This window comes from Chlamydotis macqueenii, chromosome 30, assembly GCF_036417535.1.
Source record: "Chlamydotis macqueenii isolate bChlMac1 chromosome 30, bChlMac1.mat, whole genome shotgun sequence".
Lineage (NCBI taxonomy): Eukaryota > Metazoa > Chordata > Aves > Otidiformes > Otididae > Chlamydotis > Chlamydotis macqueenii.
This window is the reverse complement of record NC_141585.1, coordinates 191,815-208,636: the sequence shown is the minus strand read 5'-3', so window position 1 is coordinate 208,636 and position 16,822 is coordinate 191,815. Positions and strand designations below refer to the sequence as shown.

Below are 16,822 nucleotides of genomic sequence, written 5' to 3'. Positions count from 1 at the left end.
TCCCTGTGGCACTGTGCAAATGGGGGACCCCCACCCAAAACTGCCGTGAGGGCCCCAGTCCCGCTCCGGGGGTGTGGGGGGGGTCCCTGCTGAGTCTGCTCTGCCCCCCCCCGCCCCCACGCGTGGGTGCTGGGGGGGCAGGGTCTGCAGCGCCGGTTTCTCCTGGGGGGGGGATCTCCCCTCGAAATCTCGCAAGTGGGGGGGGATCCCTGGATGGGGAGGGGTCTCCAAATATGAGGGGATGCCCCCGTGGAGGTGGGGAGGTCCCGAGCGGGGGAATCCCCCGGGGGGGGGCTATGGGTCCGTGGGGGATTCCCGCGTGCGGGGGGGGGATCCCCTCCGGGGGGGGATACCGGAGGTGGGGGAGGGGTCTCCGCGCCGCCCCGTACCTGCGTGGGGGGGGGGTCCACGGGGCGGAGCCGCCCCCCGGGGTGGGGGGAGCGGGGGGAGGCGCCGAGCCCGGGGGCGCAGAGGCGGCAGCGGCACCGGTAGCGGCACCGGTAGCGGCGGCGGCGGCAGGCGCCTCCCCCGGGGTCGTCCCGACCAGTTGCACGGGGCCATGCGGAGCCCGGGGCCGGGAAAAGCCGCCGCGCATCGCTAGGGACCGGGACCGGTACCGGGGGTGGCTCCGGTACCGGCACCGGCACCAGTAGCGGGACCGAGTCGGGCACCGGGACCGGTTCTGGGAGCGGGAATTGCTCCAGGACCGGCTCCGGGAGCGGGCTGGGCTCCGGTACCGGCTCCTTTACGGGCCCTGGGAGCAGCTCGGGCCGCCCTGTCCCCCCGGTACCAGGAGCGATGGAGCCGGTACCGGGCTCCGGGAAAAGCCTCTCGCTGCCGGTGTCCCGGGAGGGGCCCAGCGCCCTGCGCCCCCCCCCAGCACCTCTGGCGCCAGCCCCGCACCCCTGTCCGCATCCGCCACCGCGGCTTCTCCGACACCGACCGGCACCGGCACCGGCCCATGGAGCGGGCAGACGCCGTCGACACCGGGGACCGGCCGGGGCTGCGGAAATCCCGCATGTCCTGGCCCTCCTCCCTCCACGGGACCCCCGGCACCGGCAAGGGGTAGGTGACAGCGGCGAGGACCCCCCCCAGCCCCCCAGCACCACAGCTGGGACCCCCCAGTATCGTCCTGCTACTGGTACTGGAGGCGGTGGGAGGGACCCCCCGGAATCATCCAAGTACCGGTACCGGAGGTGGGAGGGACCCCCCAACATTGTACTGATACCAGCGGTGGGACCACCCCCAGTATCATCCCAGTAGTGGTACTGGAGCTGGGACACTCCCAATATCATCCCAGTACCAGTACTGGAGGTGGGAGGGACCCCCCAACATTGTACTGGTACCAGAGCTGGGATCCCTCCAGCATCATCCCAGTTCTGGTACTGGAGGTGGGACCCACCCAACATCATCCCAGTTTCAGAGGTGGGACCACCCCAGTATCATCCCAGTGCCGGTACCGGAGGAGGGACCCCCCAGCAGCATCCTCATCCCAGTGCCGTGGCAGTGGGAGGGAGCCAGTGGCCGTGCCGGTGGCCGTGCCAGTGCCGGGTGTGGATCTGGCCCACGTGCTGCCGTGGGAGTGCGGGGTGGCGGTGGCACAGGGGGGGTCAGGTCCCTCGGGACCCCCGGCCTGGCCGCACCCTTCCCGGGGTCCCCACCAGACACCGGGCGCGGTGATGGGGTCACCGGCACCGGCACAACCGCAGCTCCCGGCTCTGGCCCGTGGGGACCCCATGGGTGCCGGTCCCGGCAGGGTGTGGGGTGCCCAGGGACCCCCCCAAACCTGCCCGAGGGCACCCCCACTCCAGCAGGGGTGACCCCCTCACGCCACCGGCTCTGCCGGGGCAAACCCGTTCCTGGTCAGGAATCATTTTTTTGGGGCGGGGAACCAACTTGGGGCCGCGTCGACGGGTGGCCGTGCGGCACCGGCAGCATGTGCCAGGCACCGCGTCCTTCCAGCAGCGGCACCTCCGGCTTCATTAGGGGAGCTAATTAACGTGCGGCAGGCCCAGCAGATGGTCAAGGCTCGGTCGAGGTTTCCTTCCTCCTCCTCCTCTTCCTCCCTTCCCGACGGCTGGCGGGCGGCGAGCAGCTGGGGAGGGCGGTGGGGCGCGGGCAGGGCCGGCGTCCCCCCGGCGAAACTGAGGCTGCTGGAAGGGCTGAAGACCCCCCGCCAAATCCGGGGGTTGGGACGCCGGACCCCTGCACCGCAGCATCCCACCAAACCCCCGTCAGTGGGACCCGGCGGGTGGGCGACCCCTCGCTCTTATCCCGGCGTTCCCGACGCCGGCGCGGTTGGACTGGGAGGAACAGGCTGGGCCCTGGTTACAGGATTCTCCCTTCCTGGAGCCGCCGGCATCACAAGGAGAGCGGGCACCGGATCCCAGGCTGGGATTTCACCGGGGCCCGGCTCCCGCAGCGGTGCCAGGATCCGGCCGGTCCTCGCCGGGTCCCGGAGCCTTTTCCCGGTTCCTGCAGCCCTCGCCCTGGTTAATTCCTCCTCCTCCTCTATTTCCTTGCCTTTTCAGAATAATAAAATAATAATAATAATAATAATCAAACCGACGCCAGCCTCGCGCCGCCGGCGGGTCACAGTGATGGCGGTGGTGCTGCGCAGCGCCCGTCACGGCCCCTCCGGCGCGGATGATGTGCCGGAATCTTTTTCGAGGGGGATGAGTCACCTGCGGCCATTAAAAATGATTCACGTTTGTCTCCGGCTGCCAGAGCAGATCCCGGTCGGGAGGAAATCCCGCGCCGGCAGGCGAGCCCCCCGCGTGCCGGCTGCCGGGAATAGCAGGGACCCCCACTTCTGCCGCCCCCAGGGCCGGCTGGGCGCGCCGGCCAGTGCCGCATGGCACGGTATGGCACGGTGTGGTGTGGAGTGGCGTGATACGGCACGGCACAGTGCGGCACGGTACGATGCGGTATGGCGCGCTGTGGCGGTATGGCTACGGCGTGGTCCGACGTGGTCCACCGTGGTCCGGCGTGGTCCGGCGTGGTGTGGTGGCACCAGACCAGGGTCTCTCAGCTCGGGGCGGTGCCAGTGCTGGTCCTGGGTGCGGGGATGTCCCGCTGCTGGTGCCCATCCCCATCCCCATCCCTGCCTCTTCCTCCTCTCCATCTCCATCCCATCCCTGTGCCCATCCCATCCCATCCCATCCCATCCCTGTGCCCTGCCCATCCCTTCCCATCCCATCCCATCCCAACCCATCCCATCCCATCCCATCCCATCCCACCCCATCCCATCCCATGCCTTCCCATCCCATCCCATCCCATCCCACCCCATCCCATCCCATCCCATCCCATCCCATCCCCATCTCCATCCCATCCCATCCCCATCCCACCCCATCCCATCCCATCCCATCCCATCCCATGCCCATCCCATCCCATCCCATCCCATCCCATCCCATCCCATCCCTGTGCCCTGCCCATCCCTTCCCATCCCATCCCATCCCAACCCATCCCATCCCATCCCATCCCACCCCATCCCATCCCATGCCTTCCCATCCCATCCCATCCCATCCCACCCCATCCCATCCCATCCCATCCCATCCCATCCCATCCCCATCTCCATCCCATCCCATCCCCATCCCACCCCATCCCATCCCATCCCATCCCATCCCATGCCCATCCCATCCCATCCCATCCCATCCCATCCCATCCCACCCCATCCCATCCTATCCCATCCCATCCCATCCCATCCCATCCCATCCCATCCCACCCCATCCCATCCCATCCCATCCCATCCCACCCCATCCCATCCCATCCCATCCCATCCCATCCCACCCCATCCCCATCCCATCCCATCCCTGCTCTTATCCCATCCCATCCCATCCCATCCCACCCCATCCCATCCCATCCCATCCCATCCCACCCCATCCCATCCTATCCCATCCCATCCCATCCCATCCCATCCCATCCCACCCCATCCCATCCCATCCCAATCCCATCCCATCCCATCCCATCCCACCCCATCCCATCCCATCCCATCCCATCCCATCCCATCCCATCCCTGTGCCCTGCCCATCCCTTCCCATCCCATCCCATCCCACCCCATCCCATCCCATCCCATGCCTTCCCATCCCATCCCATCCCATCCCACCCCATCCCATCCCATCCCATGCCTTCCCATCCCATCCCATCCCATTCCACCCCATCCCATCCCATCCCATCCCATGCCTTCCCATCCCATCCCATCCCATCCCACCCCATCCCATCCCATCCCACCCCATCCCATCCCATCCCATGCCTTCCCATCCCATCCCATCCCATCCCATCCCACCCCATCCCATCCCATCCCATGCCTTCCCATCCCATCCCATCCCATCCCATTCCACCCCATCCCATCCCATCCCATCCCATCCGATCCCTTCCCATCCCATCCCATCCCATCCCATCCCACCCCATCCCATCCCATCCCAACCCATCCCACCCCATCCCATCCCATCCCATGCCTTCCCATCCCATCCCATCCCATCCCATCCGATCCCTTCCCATCCCATCCCATCCCATCCCAACCCATCCCATCCCTTCCCATCCCATCCCATCCGATCCCTTCCCATCCCATCCCATCCCATCCCAATCCCATCCCATCCCATCCCATCCCATCCCATCCCATCCCATCCCACCCCATCCGATCCCTTCCCATCCCATCCCATCCCATCCCAACCCATCCCATCCCTTCCCATCCCATCCCATCCCATCCCATCGCCGCCATGGACGCCCCCGTGGCCGCCAGCCCCGCGTGGGTGCTGTGCCGGGTGCGGGGGGCTGCGTGGGGGGGGGGTCCCGTCCCCCCACCCCATCCCTGACGTCCTCGTGCCCCCCCCAGCGCAGCGGCGGACCGTGGCCCCCGCGGGGACTCGCTGGACCCCCAGGCCGGCGCGGGGCTGGTGCTGCTCCCCGGGGCCCCCCCGGGCCAGCGCCGTGAGTCCTTCCTGTACCGCTCCGACAGTGACCTCGACGCCTCGCCCAAGGGCGGCTCCCGCGCCTCCTCCGTTGCCAGCGAGGCGTGAGTGCGGCCCCGGCGCCCCCGGGACCCCCCCGGCACCCCCTGACACCCCCGGGACCCCCCGGGACCCCCTGAGACCCCCCAGGACCCCCTGACACCCCCTGAGAGCCCCGGGACCCCCTGAGGCCCCCCAGGACCCCCTGACACCCCCCTGACATCCCCGGCACCCCCCGAGACCCCCCTGAAACCTCCCAGGACCCCCTGACACCCCCGGGACCCCCCAAGACCCCCTGAAACCCCCTGACACCCCCGGGACACCCTGGGACCCCCCGAGATTCCTGGGGACCCCACAGACACCCTGGGGACCCTAGGGACCCCCCCACTATCCTTCCAGAGACCCCCCAATGTCCCCCTCCAAAGTCCCCCAGAGACCCCCAGTCTCCCCCAGGGACCCCCAATACCCACCTGGGGATTTTCAGTATCACCCAGGGACTCCCCAATGTCCCCAGAGACCCCCACTATCCCCCAGGGATGCCCCAGTATCCCCCAGGGGACCCCCGATATCCCCCCAGGAACATCCCCACCATCCCCCCGGAGACCCCCCAACCCCCACCTGGGGATCCCCCCCAGTATCTCACTGGGGACCCCCAATATCCCCAGGTACCCCTCCCAATCCCCTTGGAGACCCCCCTATATCCCCCAGGCCTCCCCCAAATATCCCCCCAGGGCTCCCCCCCCCCGTGCCCCTGTGGTCTATGTCCCCCTCTGGGGATGGGGTGGGGCTCCGGGGGGGTACCCAGGGGTCCTGCCCCCCCCCCACGACCCCCCCCCCATTTCTCTCACAGCCACGCCGAGGAGCTGATCGTCACCCCCTTCGCCCAGGTAGGGCTGGGGGGGGGGGGCTGGGGGTGGGAGGGGGCAGGATTGGGCCCCCCACCCCTGCAGGGGGGCCCGGGGGGGCGCTGGCCCTGGTGTTGGGGGTTTGGCTGACGCCAGCGGCAGGTTTGGGGGTCGCTGGGGGAGGGGGTGCCCCCCGTGCCCCCTCCTTTTTGTGTGTCCCCCCCCCAGGTGCTGGCGAGTCTCCGCAGCGTCCGCAGCAGCTTCTCGCTGCTAGCCAATGTCCCTCCCCCCACGGGCAGGTGAGTGACCCCCACCCCCGACCCCCACCCCGACCCCCACCCCGTGCGGGGGCCCGGCCAGCCCTGACGTGCCCCCTCCCATGGCAGGCCGTCGCCCGTCGGCTCCCAGCCCCCCCTCAACAAGGCCACGCTCTCGGGTAAGGGGGGGTTAAGGGGGGGCTCAGCCCCCACCCCCGGGAGAGTTTGGGGGGGGGGTGTGTGGGGGAAACTGAGGCAGGGGGCTGGCAGCTCCCATCCCCCTCCCCTGGCCCTGTCCACAGGGGTCCCTGCAGCCCCCCCAGCCCCGGGGGTCCCCAACCCCATCCCCGGGGGTCCCTGCAGCCCCCTATCCCTGCAGCCCCCCAGCCCCATCCCCGGGGGTCCCTGCAGCCCCCCATCCCCGGGGGTCCCTGCAGCCCCCTATCCTTGCAGCCCCCCAGCCCCATCCCCGGGGGTCCCTGCAGCCCCCCATCCCCAGGGTCCCCATCCCATCCTGGGGTCCCCCCTCCTTTGGGGGTCCCACACCCCCATCCCCGGGGTCGCCCCCCCCCCGCAGAGGAGCGGTGCCGGCAGCTGGGCCGGGGGGCGCTGGAGGAGCTGGACTGGTGCCTGGAGCAGCTGGAGACCCTGCAGACCCACCGCGCCGTCAGCGAGATGGCCTCCAGCAAGGTGCGCCCGCGAGACCGCACCCACGGGACCCACGGGGCACGGGGACGGCACCCACGGGGCGCGGGACGGCACCCACGGGGAACGGGAGTGCACCCACGGGACCCACGGGGCACGGGACGGCACCCACGGGGAACGGGAGTGCACCCACGGGACCCACGGGGCACGGGACGGCACCCACGGGGCACGGGACGGCACCCACGGGACAGGGACGGCACCCACGGGACCCATAGGACACGGGATGGCACCAAAGGGACCCCACAGCGCACGGGACGGCACCCACGGGGCACGGGAGTGCACCCACAGGACCCACGGGGCACGGGACGGGGACGGGACCTCAGCGGGGGGGACAGGACGGGACCCCGCGGGGGACGGGACCCCGTGGGGACAGGACGGGACCCCAGTGGGGGACGGGAATGGGGACGGGGACAGGGACCCCCCTGCGGGACAGCGATGGGGACAGAGACAAGACCCCAAACGGGGACAGGGACGGGGACCCCACCCAGGGAATGGGACCCCTGCGGGACAGCGATGGGGACAGGACGGGACCCTGCTGGGAGACGGGGACCCTCCTGGGACACGGAGGTGGGGGTGGGGACAGGGAGGGGACAGGGACCCTGCTGAGGGGCGGGGATGGACCCCGGCGGGGGACAGGGCCCGGTTTGGAGCCCGCTGGGACGGGACAGGGACGGGGACGGGGACAGGGACGGACCCCGCTGGGACGGGGGCAGGGGTGGCGCTGGGGACAGGGCCCGGCTGTGCCCTGGATTTGGGGACAGGACCCGGCTCCGCCCTGGGGACAGCGTCAGGGACGGGGGGGGGGCTGGCGGCAGCAGGGTGGGGGGGCACCCCAAATCCGGGGGCTGCGCGGGGTCCCCGGCCCGCGGGGGCCGGCGGCGGCGGTTGTGTCGGTGGCACTGGTTGTACCGGTGGCACCGGTGGCACCGGTTGTGTCGGTGACGCCGGTCCCGTAGCCGGTGCTGCAGCTCTGGGTGCACCACCGTGCCCCCCCCCCGCCCCCCCCCGTCCTGTCCCCACGTCCCCGTGGGCCTGGCACCACCCTGTGCCACCCCTAGGGGGGCCCTGTCCCGTTTTGGGGGTCCTTGTCCCCATGCGAGGTCATCCGTGGGGGTCCCCATCCCAGCGTGGGGGTCCCTGTCCCAATGGGGGCGTCTGGGGGGGGGGCCTGTCCCATTTGGAGGTCACCCCGGGGGCCCTCGACTCCACGCGGGGTCACCCGTGGGGGTCCCCATCGCGCTGGGGAGGTCCCATCCCCAGTGAGGGGGGACCCAGGGGTTCCCCCCCCCCAAACATAGGGACCCCAAACACCCGCCCCAGCCGGACGCCTGGATCCCCCCTCGCCCCCCCCCCCCAAGCTGCGGCGGGGGCCGTGACCGTGGGCAGGGCCGGGGGGAGGAGCGAGGCCCCGCAGCCCCGCGCAGGCGTGCGCCCCCCCCACCCCCCCCCGCGTCCGGCGCTCCGCGGCCTCCGCAGCCCCGACGGGACGCCACTGCCACCCCCCCCCTCCCCGGCCCCCCTGGGACCCCCCCGGGACTCCCCCCCCCGCGACCCCTGCCCCCCCCCGCGGTCCTCTGCATCCTCCCGCATCCCGACCGGACACTCCCACATCCCACACCCCACATCCCGCATCCCAGCCCCTTCCAGAACCCCCCCACTCCCTCATCCTCTCGCCCCTCCCCATGGGCTCCCACTGACCCCCCCCACCACCACCCCAAGGGGGGAGCGGCCTGCAGGACCCCGGGGGGAGGGGGGGGCGATGTGAGGGGGGGTGGGCTGGCGGTGCCCTCCCAACCCGGGGGGGGCCCTGCTGCCCCCCCCCCGGGTCCCACCATGCCCAGGGCTCCCCCGCGCCCCACAGCCTCCCCCGGCCCTTAAGGAGCTGCAGGAAAAGGGGGGAGGGGCAGCCCCCCCTCGGTAACCAGGGACCCCCCCCAGTTTTTTCGGGGCGGCGAGGGGGTCCAGCACCCCCGGCCGGCCCCCCCCGACCCCCCTCCAAAATGCCCTTGGTGGATTTTTTCTGCGAGACCTGCGCCAAGCCCTGGCTGGTGGGCTGGTGGGACCAGGTAAGGGGGGGCACGGGGGGGGAGGGGGTACGTCTGACCTTCCCCTCCCCCGCAGTATCGCGGTGGGACGCCCCCGGCAGCCCTCGGGGTGCATCCCCCCCTCCATTTGTGGTTTGGTGGAGGGGGAAGCTGCGCCGTCACGCAGAGACCTGGCAAACTCATGACACGGCTGAGGGTGGTCCTGAGTGGGGAGGGGGCTGGAGGACACCCCCCCCCCCGTGGTACAGCAGGGGTTAAACACCCCCCACCCCGAGGGGGGGGACACAGGGTCCGGGATGGGGTGGTTGCTACGGAGACCGCGGTTGCCATGGCGATGGGGCGGAGGGTCCTGATTGGCTGCTGGGGGGAGGGATGGGGGTGATGCTCGTCCCCCCCCCACCCGCGGTGTTGGGGGCAATTGGGGGGGTAAATGGGGGGGCAGCCTCTCACCCCGAGATGGGGGGGGCAAATGAGTCTGGCGGTTTGGGGGGGGGCGCCTGCATATCCCCCCCCGGAGGTGGGGGGGAGCCCCCCAGCCCCCCCCGGCTCCCCCAGCTCCACAGCCGGGGATGAGTCACGGGGGGGGCGGGGGGGGGCAGCATCCGGGCCCCGCTCAAGGGCAGCGAGGACTCGGGGGGCGCGGGGCGGCCCCGCCCCCCACAGCACCTACGAGGGGGGACAGGGGGGGACCCTGGGTGCCCCCGGCTGGGGGGGGGCTGGAACCGCTGGTGGCTCCTGGAGTGTCCCCCCCCCAGTGCCACCAGTGCCACCAGTGCCCCCCCAGTGCCCCCCATCACCCCCAGTGTCCCCCCAGCACCCCCAGTGCCCCTCCAGTGCCACCAGTGACCCCCAGTGCCATCCCAGTGCCACTAGTGCCCCCCCAGTGCCATCCCATTGCCATCCCGGTGCCATCCCAGTGCTACCAGTGCCCCCCAGTGTCCAGGGGGAGCTGTGCGGGCCTCCCCCCGTCCGCGGGGGTGGGGTCCCGGGGCGGGGGTCTCGGGGATAGGGTTCCCGGGGATGGGGGGTCCCGGGGGTCCCGGGCGGGGGCCGGCCGCTTACCCCGCGCCCCCCAGTTCAAGCGGATGCTGAGCCGGGAGCTGAGCCACCTCTCCGGGATGAGCCGCTCCGGGAACCAGGTCTCCGAGTACATCGCCAGCACCTTCCTGGGTGAGCCCCCCCCAGGGACCCCCGGACACCCCCACAGCCACCGACACCCACCTCGAGGGACACCCGGGGACCCCCCGAGCCGCCCAGGGACGCCCCAAACATCCATGACCCCCCCACACACCCAGGGACCACCCAGAACCCCCTGGGACACCCCTTGACCCCCCGAGACACCCAGGGACCCCCCCCCACACTCAGGAAGTCCCACACCCACGGACCCCCCCGCCCCCGACACCCAGGGACCCTCCCAGACACTCAGGACCCTCACCAAACCCCCAGGGACCCCTCAGGACCCCCAGAGACCCCCTGACACCCCCCAACACCCAGGGACACCCAGGGACCACCCCCCAACACCCAAGGACTCCCCCTGACCCCCAGGGACCCCTCCACACCCAGGGACCCCCTCCTCAGAACCCCCAGGGACCCCCCTGACCCCCAGGGACCCCCCACACACACCCAGGCACCCTCAGAACCCCCCCTGGGACCCCCCCCAAACTCCAGAGACCCCTCGGGGTCCCCTCAGGGACCCCCCAAGGACTCCCCCAGAGCCCCCCAGGACGCCCCCCCAAGCCCCCAAAACCTCCAGGGACCTCCCCAGACCCCCAGAGCCCCCCAGGACGCCCCCCCAACCCCCAGGGACCCCCCCCCAGACCCCTGCGTGCCCTGGGGCGGCCGTGTCCCCCCGACGCGCCCCCGTGCCCCCCCCGTGTCCCCCCTCCCCCCACCCAGAGAAGCAGCACGAGGTGGAGATCCCCGCCCCCGGCCCCCGCGAGCGCGAGAAGCGGCGGCGGCTGCCCCGCCCCCGCGGCCCCCCCGCCGCCGGCGTCCCCCCGCTTCGGGGTGGAGACCGACCGGGAGGAGCTGCTGGGCAAGGTGGGGGCACTGGGAGTGGGGCCCTGGGATCGGGGGGGGGCACCGAGGGGGGGGGGGCACCGGGAGTGGGGGGGTACTGGGAGTGGGGCACTGGGATCGGGGGGGCACTGGGATCGGGGGGGTCACTGGAACTTAAAGGGGGGGTCACTGGGATTTGGGAGGGTCACTGGGATTTGGGAGGGGTCACTGGGATTAGGGGGGTCACTGGAATTTAAAGGGGGGGCCACTGGGATTGGGGGGTCACTGGAATTTAAAGGGGGGGGGCACTGGGATTTGGGAGGGTCACTGGAATTTAAAGGGGGGGGCACTGGGATTTGGGAGGGGTCACTGGGATTTTGGAGGGGTCACGGGGTTTAAGGGGGAGTGGGAGCGCCGGGGGTCCCTGCCATACCCCACCCCCCCGCCCCCCCCCAGGAGCTGGACAACCTCAACTCGTGGGGGCTGAACATTTTCCGCGTCTCCGAGTTCTCCAACAACCGCTCGCTCAGCTGCATCATGTACAGCGTCTTCCAGGTGCCCCCCGCCCCGCGCCCCCCGCGCCCCCCCCTGGACCCCCCCCGACCCCCACCGCGGGCTCTGACCCCCGCGCGCAGCAGCGGGAGCTGGTGAGGACGTTCCGGATCCCTGAGGGGACGCTGCTGGCCTTCGCGCTGGCGCTGGAGGAGCACTACCGCCCCGACGTCGCCTACCACAACAGCCTGCACGCCGCCGACGTCCTGCAGTCCACCCACGTCCTGCTGGCCACCCCCCGCCCTCGACGTGAGACCCCCCCGCCCGCCCGCCGCGGGACACGCCGGGGGCTGGCGGGACGCGTGGCGTGGGGTGGGGGGACCCGTTAGAGGGTGGTGGGACCCGTGGCGGGGTGGTGGGACACGTGGTGGGACCCATCATGGGGGTGGGGGGACCCATTAGAGGGTGGTGGGGACCCGTGGTAGGGTGGTGGGAGTCATGATGAGGTGGTGGGACCCATTGTGGGGTGATGGGACCCATCTTGGGGTGGGGGCACCCATTAGAGGGTGGTGGGACCCATGGTGGGGTGGTGGGACCCGTGGTGGGACCCATTGTGGGGTGGTGGGAGTCATGATGGGGTGGGGGGACCCGTCATGGGGTGGGGGGACCCGTCATGGGGTGGGGGGACCCGTCATGAGGTGATGGGACCCATCTTGGGGTGGGGGGACCCATCTTGGGGTGGGGGGCCCACCCCGCCGTCCGCGGGTGCTGAGGGCGCGCGCTGCTGCAGGCCGTGTTCACCGACCTGGAGATCCTGGCAGCACTCTTCGCCGCCGCCATCCACGACGTTGACCACCCCGGTGTCTCCAACCAGTTCCTCATCAACACCAGTGAGCGCCGCGCCTCCCGCACACGCGTGTGGCCTCCCGCGCACGCCTGGCCTCCTGCACACGCCTGGCCTCCTGCACACGCCTGGCCTCTTGTGCACATGCGCTTTGCTGCGTCTCGCATGTATGAGCTGCCTCCCATGCGTGTCCCCCCTGCGCGTGCACGCTGTCTCGCACACAGCCTTGCACACGCGTGTCATCTCGCACATGCGCAGTCTTGCACGCGCCTGCTGTCTTGCACACGCCTGTCGTTTTACGTCACCTTGCACACGCCCAGTCTTGCGCACACACATCATCCAGCCCAATGTCTGCCACCTTGCGCACGCGTGTCGTCTTGTGCACGTGTGTTATCTTGCGCACGCGTGCCTTCTTGCGCATGCCTTGCACGCGCGGCCTGCCTCACGCCCGCGCCCCGCCTCACCCGTCCGCGCCACCTTCACGCTCCCCCCGCGTGCACATGCACACACACGTATGTGCGCGCACACACGCGTGTCGCGCAGACTCGGAGCTGGCGCTGATGTACAACGACGAGTCGGTGCTGGAGAACCATCACCTCGCCGTGGGCTTCCGGCTGCTGCAGGAGGAGAACTGCGACATCTTCCAGAACCTCAGCCGGCGCCAGTGCCAGGCCCTGCGCAAGATGGTCATCGACATGGTGCGCCCCGAAAACCCCCAAACCGCCCCAAACCACCCCAAATCCCCCCAAACTGCCCCCAAAACCCTCAAACTGCCCCAAAACCCCCACCAACCGCACCAACCGCCCCAAACTGCCCCCAAATCCCCCCAAACCACCCCGAAAACCCCCAAACTGCCCCCAAATCCCCCCAACCTGCCCCAAACCCCCCCAAACTGCCCCCAAACTGCCCCCAAACCCCCCTAAACTGCCCCCAAATCCCCCAAACTGCCCCCAAACCCCCAAACCGCTCCCAAAACGGCCCCAAACCCCCCAAACTGCCCCCAAACTGCCCCCAAATCCCCCCAAACTGCCCCAAACCCCCCGAAACTGCCCACAAGTCCCCCAAACTGCCCCAACTCCCCCAAACCGCTCCCAAACCTGCCTCAAACCCCCCAAACCACCCCCAAACCGGCCCCAAATCCCCAAACTGTCCCCAAACCCCCAAACCGCCCCAAACTGCCCCCAAACCCCCCTAAACTGCCCCCAAATCCCCCAAACTGCCCCAAACCGCTCCCAAAACAGCCCCTAAAACGCCCTAAACTGCCCCAAAACCCCCAAACCGCCCCCAAATCCCCCCAAACCCCCCGAAACTGCCCACAAGTTCCCCAAACTGCCCCAACTCCCCCAAACCGCTCCCAAACCTGCCTCAAACCCCCCCAAACCACCCCCAAACCGGCCCCAAATCCCCCAAACTGCCCCAAACCCCCCCCGACCCCCCCCGAGCCCCCGCCGCCCCGCGCAGGTGCTGGCCACCGACATGTCCAAGCACTTGGGGCTGCTGGCCGGGCTGAAGACCATGGTGGAGACCAGGAAGGTGACCAGCTCGGGGGTGCTGCTGCTGGACACCTACGCCGACCGCATCCAGGTGCCGCGCGGGCTGCGGATTTTGGGGGGTTTTGAGGCGTTTTTGGGATTTTTTGGGTGTTTTGGGTTTGGGGCATTTTGGGGGCTTTCAGAGGTTTTGGGTGTTTTTGAGGGTTTGGGGATTTTGAGGTGGGTTTTTTTGGAGTTTTTTGGGGGGGTTTTGGGAATTTTGAGGTGTTTTGGATTTGGGAGTTTTCAGTTTTTTTTGAGTTTTTGACAGTTTTTGGGTTTTTGAGGTGTTTGGGAGGCTTTTTGAGGATTTTGGTGTTTTTTTTTTTTTTCGAGGTTTTCGAGTTTTTGAGGGTTTGGGGATCTTGGGGGGGGCGTTGAGGCTTTTTGGTTTGGGGGGTTTGGGGTTTTTTTTGAGTTTTTGGGGGGGTTTGAGGGGTTTGGGATTTTGGGGGTGGTTTGGGTTTGGGGGAGTTTTGGGGGTTTCGTTGGGGTTTGGGGGGGGCTTTGTTTTTTTTTGTTTGGGAGGGTTTTGTTTTTTTGGGGGGGCTGGATTTTTTGGGGGTTTTGGGGGGAGTTTGGGGGTTTTAGGAGGATTTGTGGGGTGTTTTGGGGGGTGGGAGGGTTTTGGGGTGTTTGGGGGTGTTTGGGGGGGTTTGGGGTTTTTTTTGGGGGTAGGTTTTTTGGGTTTTGGAGGAGTTTGCTGGGGTTTTTTTGGTTTTGTAGGGCTTAGGTTTTTGGTTTTTTGGAGGGGTGGAGTGGGTTTTTTTTTGGGTGGTGGGTTTTTTGGGTTTTCGGGGGGCGTTTTGGGGCGCGGGGGCGGCTGACGGGCTCTGGGCAGGTGCTGAGGAAACATGGTGCACTGCGCGGACCTGAGCAACCCCACGAAGCCACTGGCGCTGTACCGGCAGTGGACGGCGCGGATCATGGAGGAGTTTTTCCGGCAGGGAGACCGGAGAGCTGGGAGCGCGGGATGGAGATCAGCCCCATGTGCGACAAGACACACGGCCTCCGTCGAGAGGTCCCAGGTCGGGGGGCGCGGGGGGGGACGCGGGGGACATTGAAGGGACGTGGGGGATGTGGGGGGACGTGGGGGGACAGGGGGATGCGGGGTGGCATCGGGGGACGTGGAGGATGTGGAGGGGACACGGGGGGACGCGGGGTGGCATCAGGGGATGTGGGGGACATCGAGGGGACACAGGGGGATGGGGGTGGCATTGGGGCACCCCGTGGGGATGGGGGACCTTGGTGGCCCCCGGGAGGGGGTGCAGTGGCACAGTCCCCCGGGGTGGTGTCCCACATGCGTCCCCCATGTCCCTGCTGCACTCACATCCTCCCATGTCCCCCCATGTCCCCGTGTCCCCCCATGTCCCTGCATCCCCCAATGTCCCCGTGTCCCCCCATGTCCCTGTGTCCCCCCATGTCTCCCATGTCCCCCCATGTCCCTATGTCCCCCATGTCCTGCTGTCCCCCCATGTCCCCGTGTCCCCGTGTCCTCCATGTCCCACATCCCCACCACGTCCGCCCTTGTGTCCCCCCGTGCCCCGTTCCCCTGTGTTCCCCCGTGTCCCCCCTTATCCCCTCGTGTACCCCAACCCCCCCGTGTCCCCCCACGTCCCCCCGTGTCCCCCTTATCCCCTCGTGTACCCCCACCCCCCCGTGTCCCCCCGTGTCCCCCCCAGGTGGGGTTCATCGATTTCGTGGCGCTGCCGCTCTGGGAGGCCTGGGCGGAGCTGGTGCAGCCGGACGCCCAGGAGATGCTGGCGCGGCTGGAGCAGAACCGCGACTGGTACCAGCGCCGCGCGCCGCCCAGCCCCGCCCCCGCCGCGGCCCCGCCACCGCCCAGCCGCCGGCCCCGCCCCCGCCGCGCCGGCCCCGCCGGCCCCGCCCTCCCGGGGCGGAGAGGGAGGGAGGGGAGGGGGAGGGCGAGGGTCCGGCCCCGAATTTATTGTAGCGCCCCCCGAATTTTCACCGCGAAATCCGGCCTGGGTCCGGCCTGGGTCCGGCCTGGATCCGGTTTCGTTTTTTATTTGCATTCGGTTTGATTCCACCCCGATTCCATTTCAGTTCCCTTTCAATTCAACTGGAATTTGATTTCCTTTGGTTTAAATTCGACTTGAATTCGGTTTTATTTTGATTTGAATTCGATCTGAATTCCACTTGAATTTGGTTTCAATTTGATCTTAATTTTTTTTTAGTTTTTTAAATTTTTTTTTTAATTTTATTTGAATTCGATTGAATTCGGCTTTAACTCCATCGTGATTCCATTTCCATTCGCTCTCCATTCGGTTTTAAATCAACTTGAATTCGATTTGAATTTCGTTTAAATTTGGTTTTAATGCCAGTTTGAATTTGATTTCAATTCAATCTCAATTGAGTTCCATTTAATTCGATTTCAAATCGATCTTAATTAGGTTTTAATTCCATTTTAATTCGATTCTAATTCAGTTTGAAGTTGGCTCCAATGGGGTTTTCACTCCGTTTTGATTTGATTTGGGTTTGATTTCAGTTCTGTTCCGATTTCATTTCGGTTCGGGTCCAATTCGATTTCCTCTCGCCCTCGGTTTTAATCCGAGTTTAATTTGCTCCGGGTTTGGTTTTTGTGGGGTTTCTGTTGGGTTCCGGTTCCCTTTGAATTCGATTTGAATCATTTGAATTTGATGGGGTTTATGGGAGGGCGGGGGGAGAGGGCATTTTTATTGCATTTTGTAAAAAAAAAACCTGAAAAGACAAAAAAAGCGACAGAGCGGACCCCCCCCCGGGGGGGCTCGAGGGACAGGACCCCCCTCCCACCCATTTACCCGGCGGGGGGGCAGACCCGGACGGGGAGCAATGTGGGGACAGGGTGGGGGCACGGGGGGGGCCGCTCCCCCAATTTGGGGTGCGGGTGCCCCCCCCAAGTCTTCTGCTCGCTCCCCCTTTTGGCACAGGGACCCCCAGGGAAGCCCTCCCCTTCCCGTCCCCCAATTTCCCCCTCCCCAGTTCCCCCGCCTGCCCCGGGCGCGTGCGGGGGGGTCCAGGCCATAACGGGGGGGGGTCTCCCCCCCCCCCAAATCCCCGTGGAGGTGAAGCAATAACAAGGCGCCCCCCCAATCCCCTCCTTTGGGGCCTGGGAGGGGAGCGGGGGGGCAGACCCCCCCCAAAGGCTTTTATTT

At 68.1% G+C, this 16,822-nt stretch overlaps 1 protein-coding gene across 1 annotated transcript; it reads left to right on the top strand.

Annotated features, from left to right (window-relative positions):
• Positions 1–851: 851 nt before the first annotated feature.
• PDE4A (phosphodiesterase 4A) lies at positions 852–16,081 on the top strand. Its single transcript, XM_086769014.1, is given in 19 exon segments — positions 852–1,065; positions 4,835–5,014; positions 5,800–5,836; positions 6,023–6,093; positions 6,181–6,230; positions 6,629–6,741; positions 9,878–9,971; positions 10,698–10,794; positions 10,796–10,841; positions 11,256–11,354; positions 11,435–11,600; positions 12,065–12,181; positions 12,679–12,833; positions 13,597–13,726; positions 14,517–14,629; positions 14,632–14,667; positions 14,669–14,695; positions 15,350–15,598; positions 16,013–16,081. Coding segments are annotated over 19 exon segments (1,953 nt in total). The 5' UTR covers positions 852–961.
• The last annotated feature ends 741 nt before the right edge of the window (positions 16,082–16,822 follow it).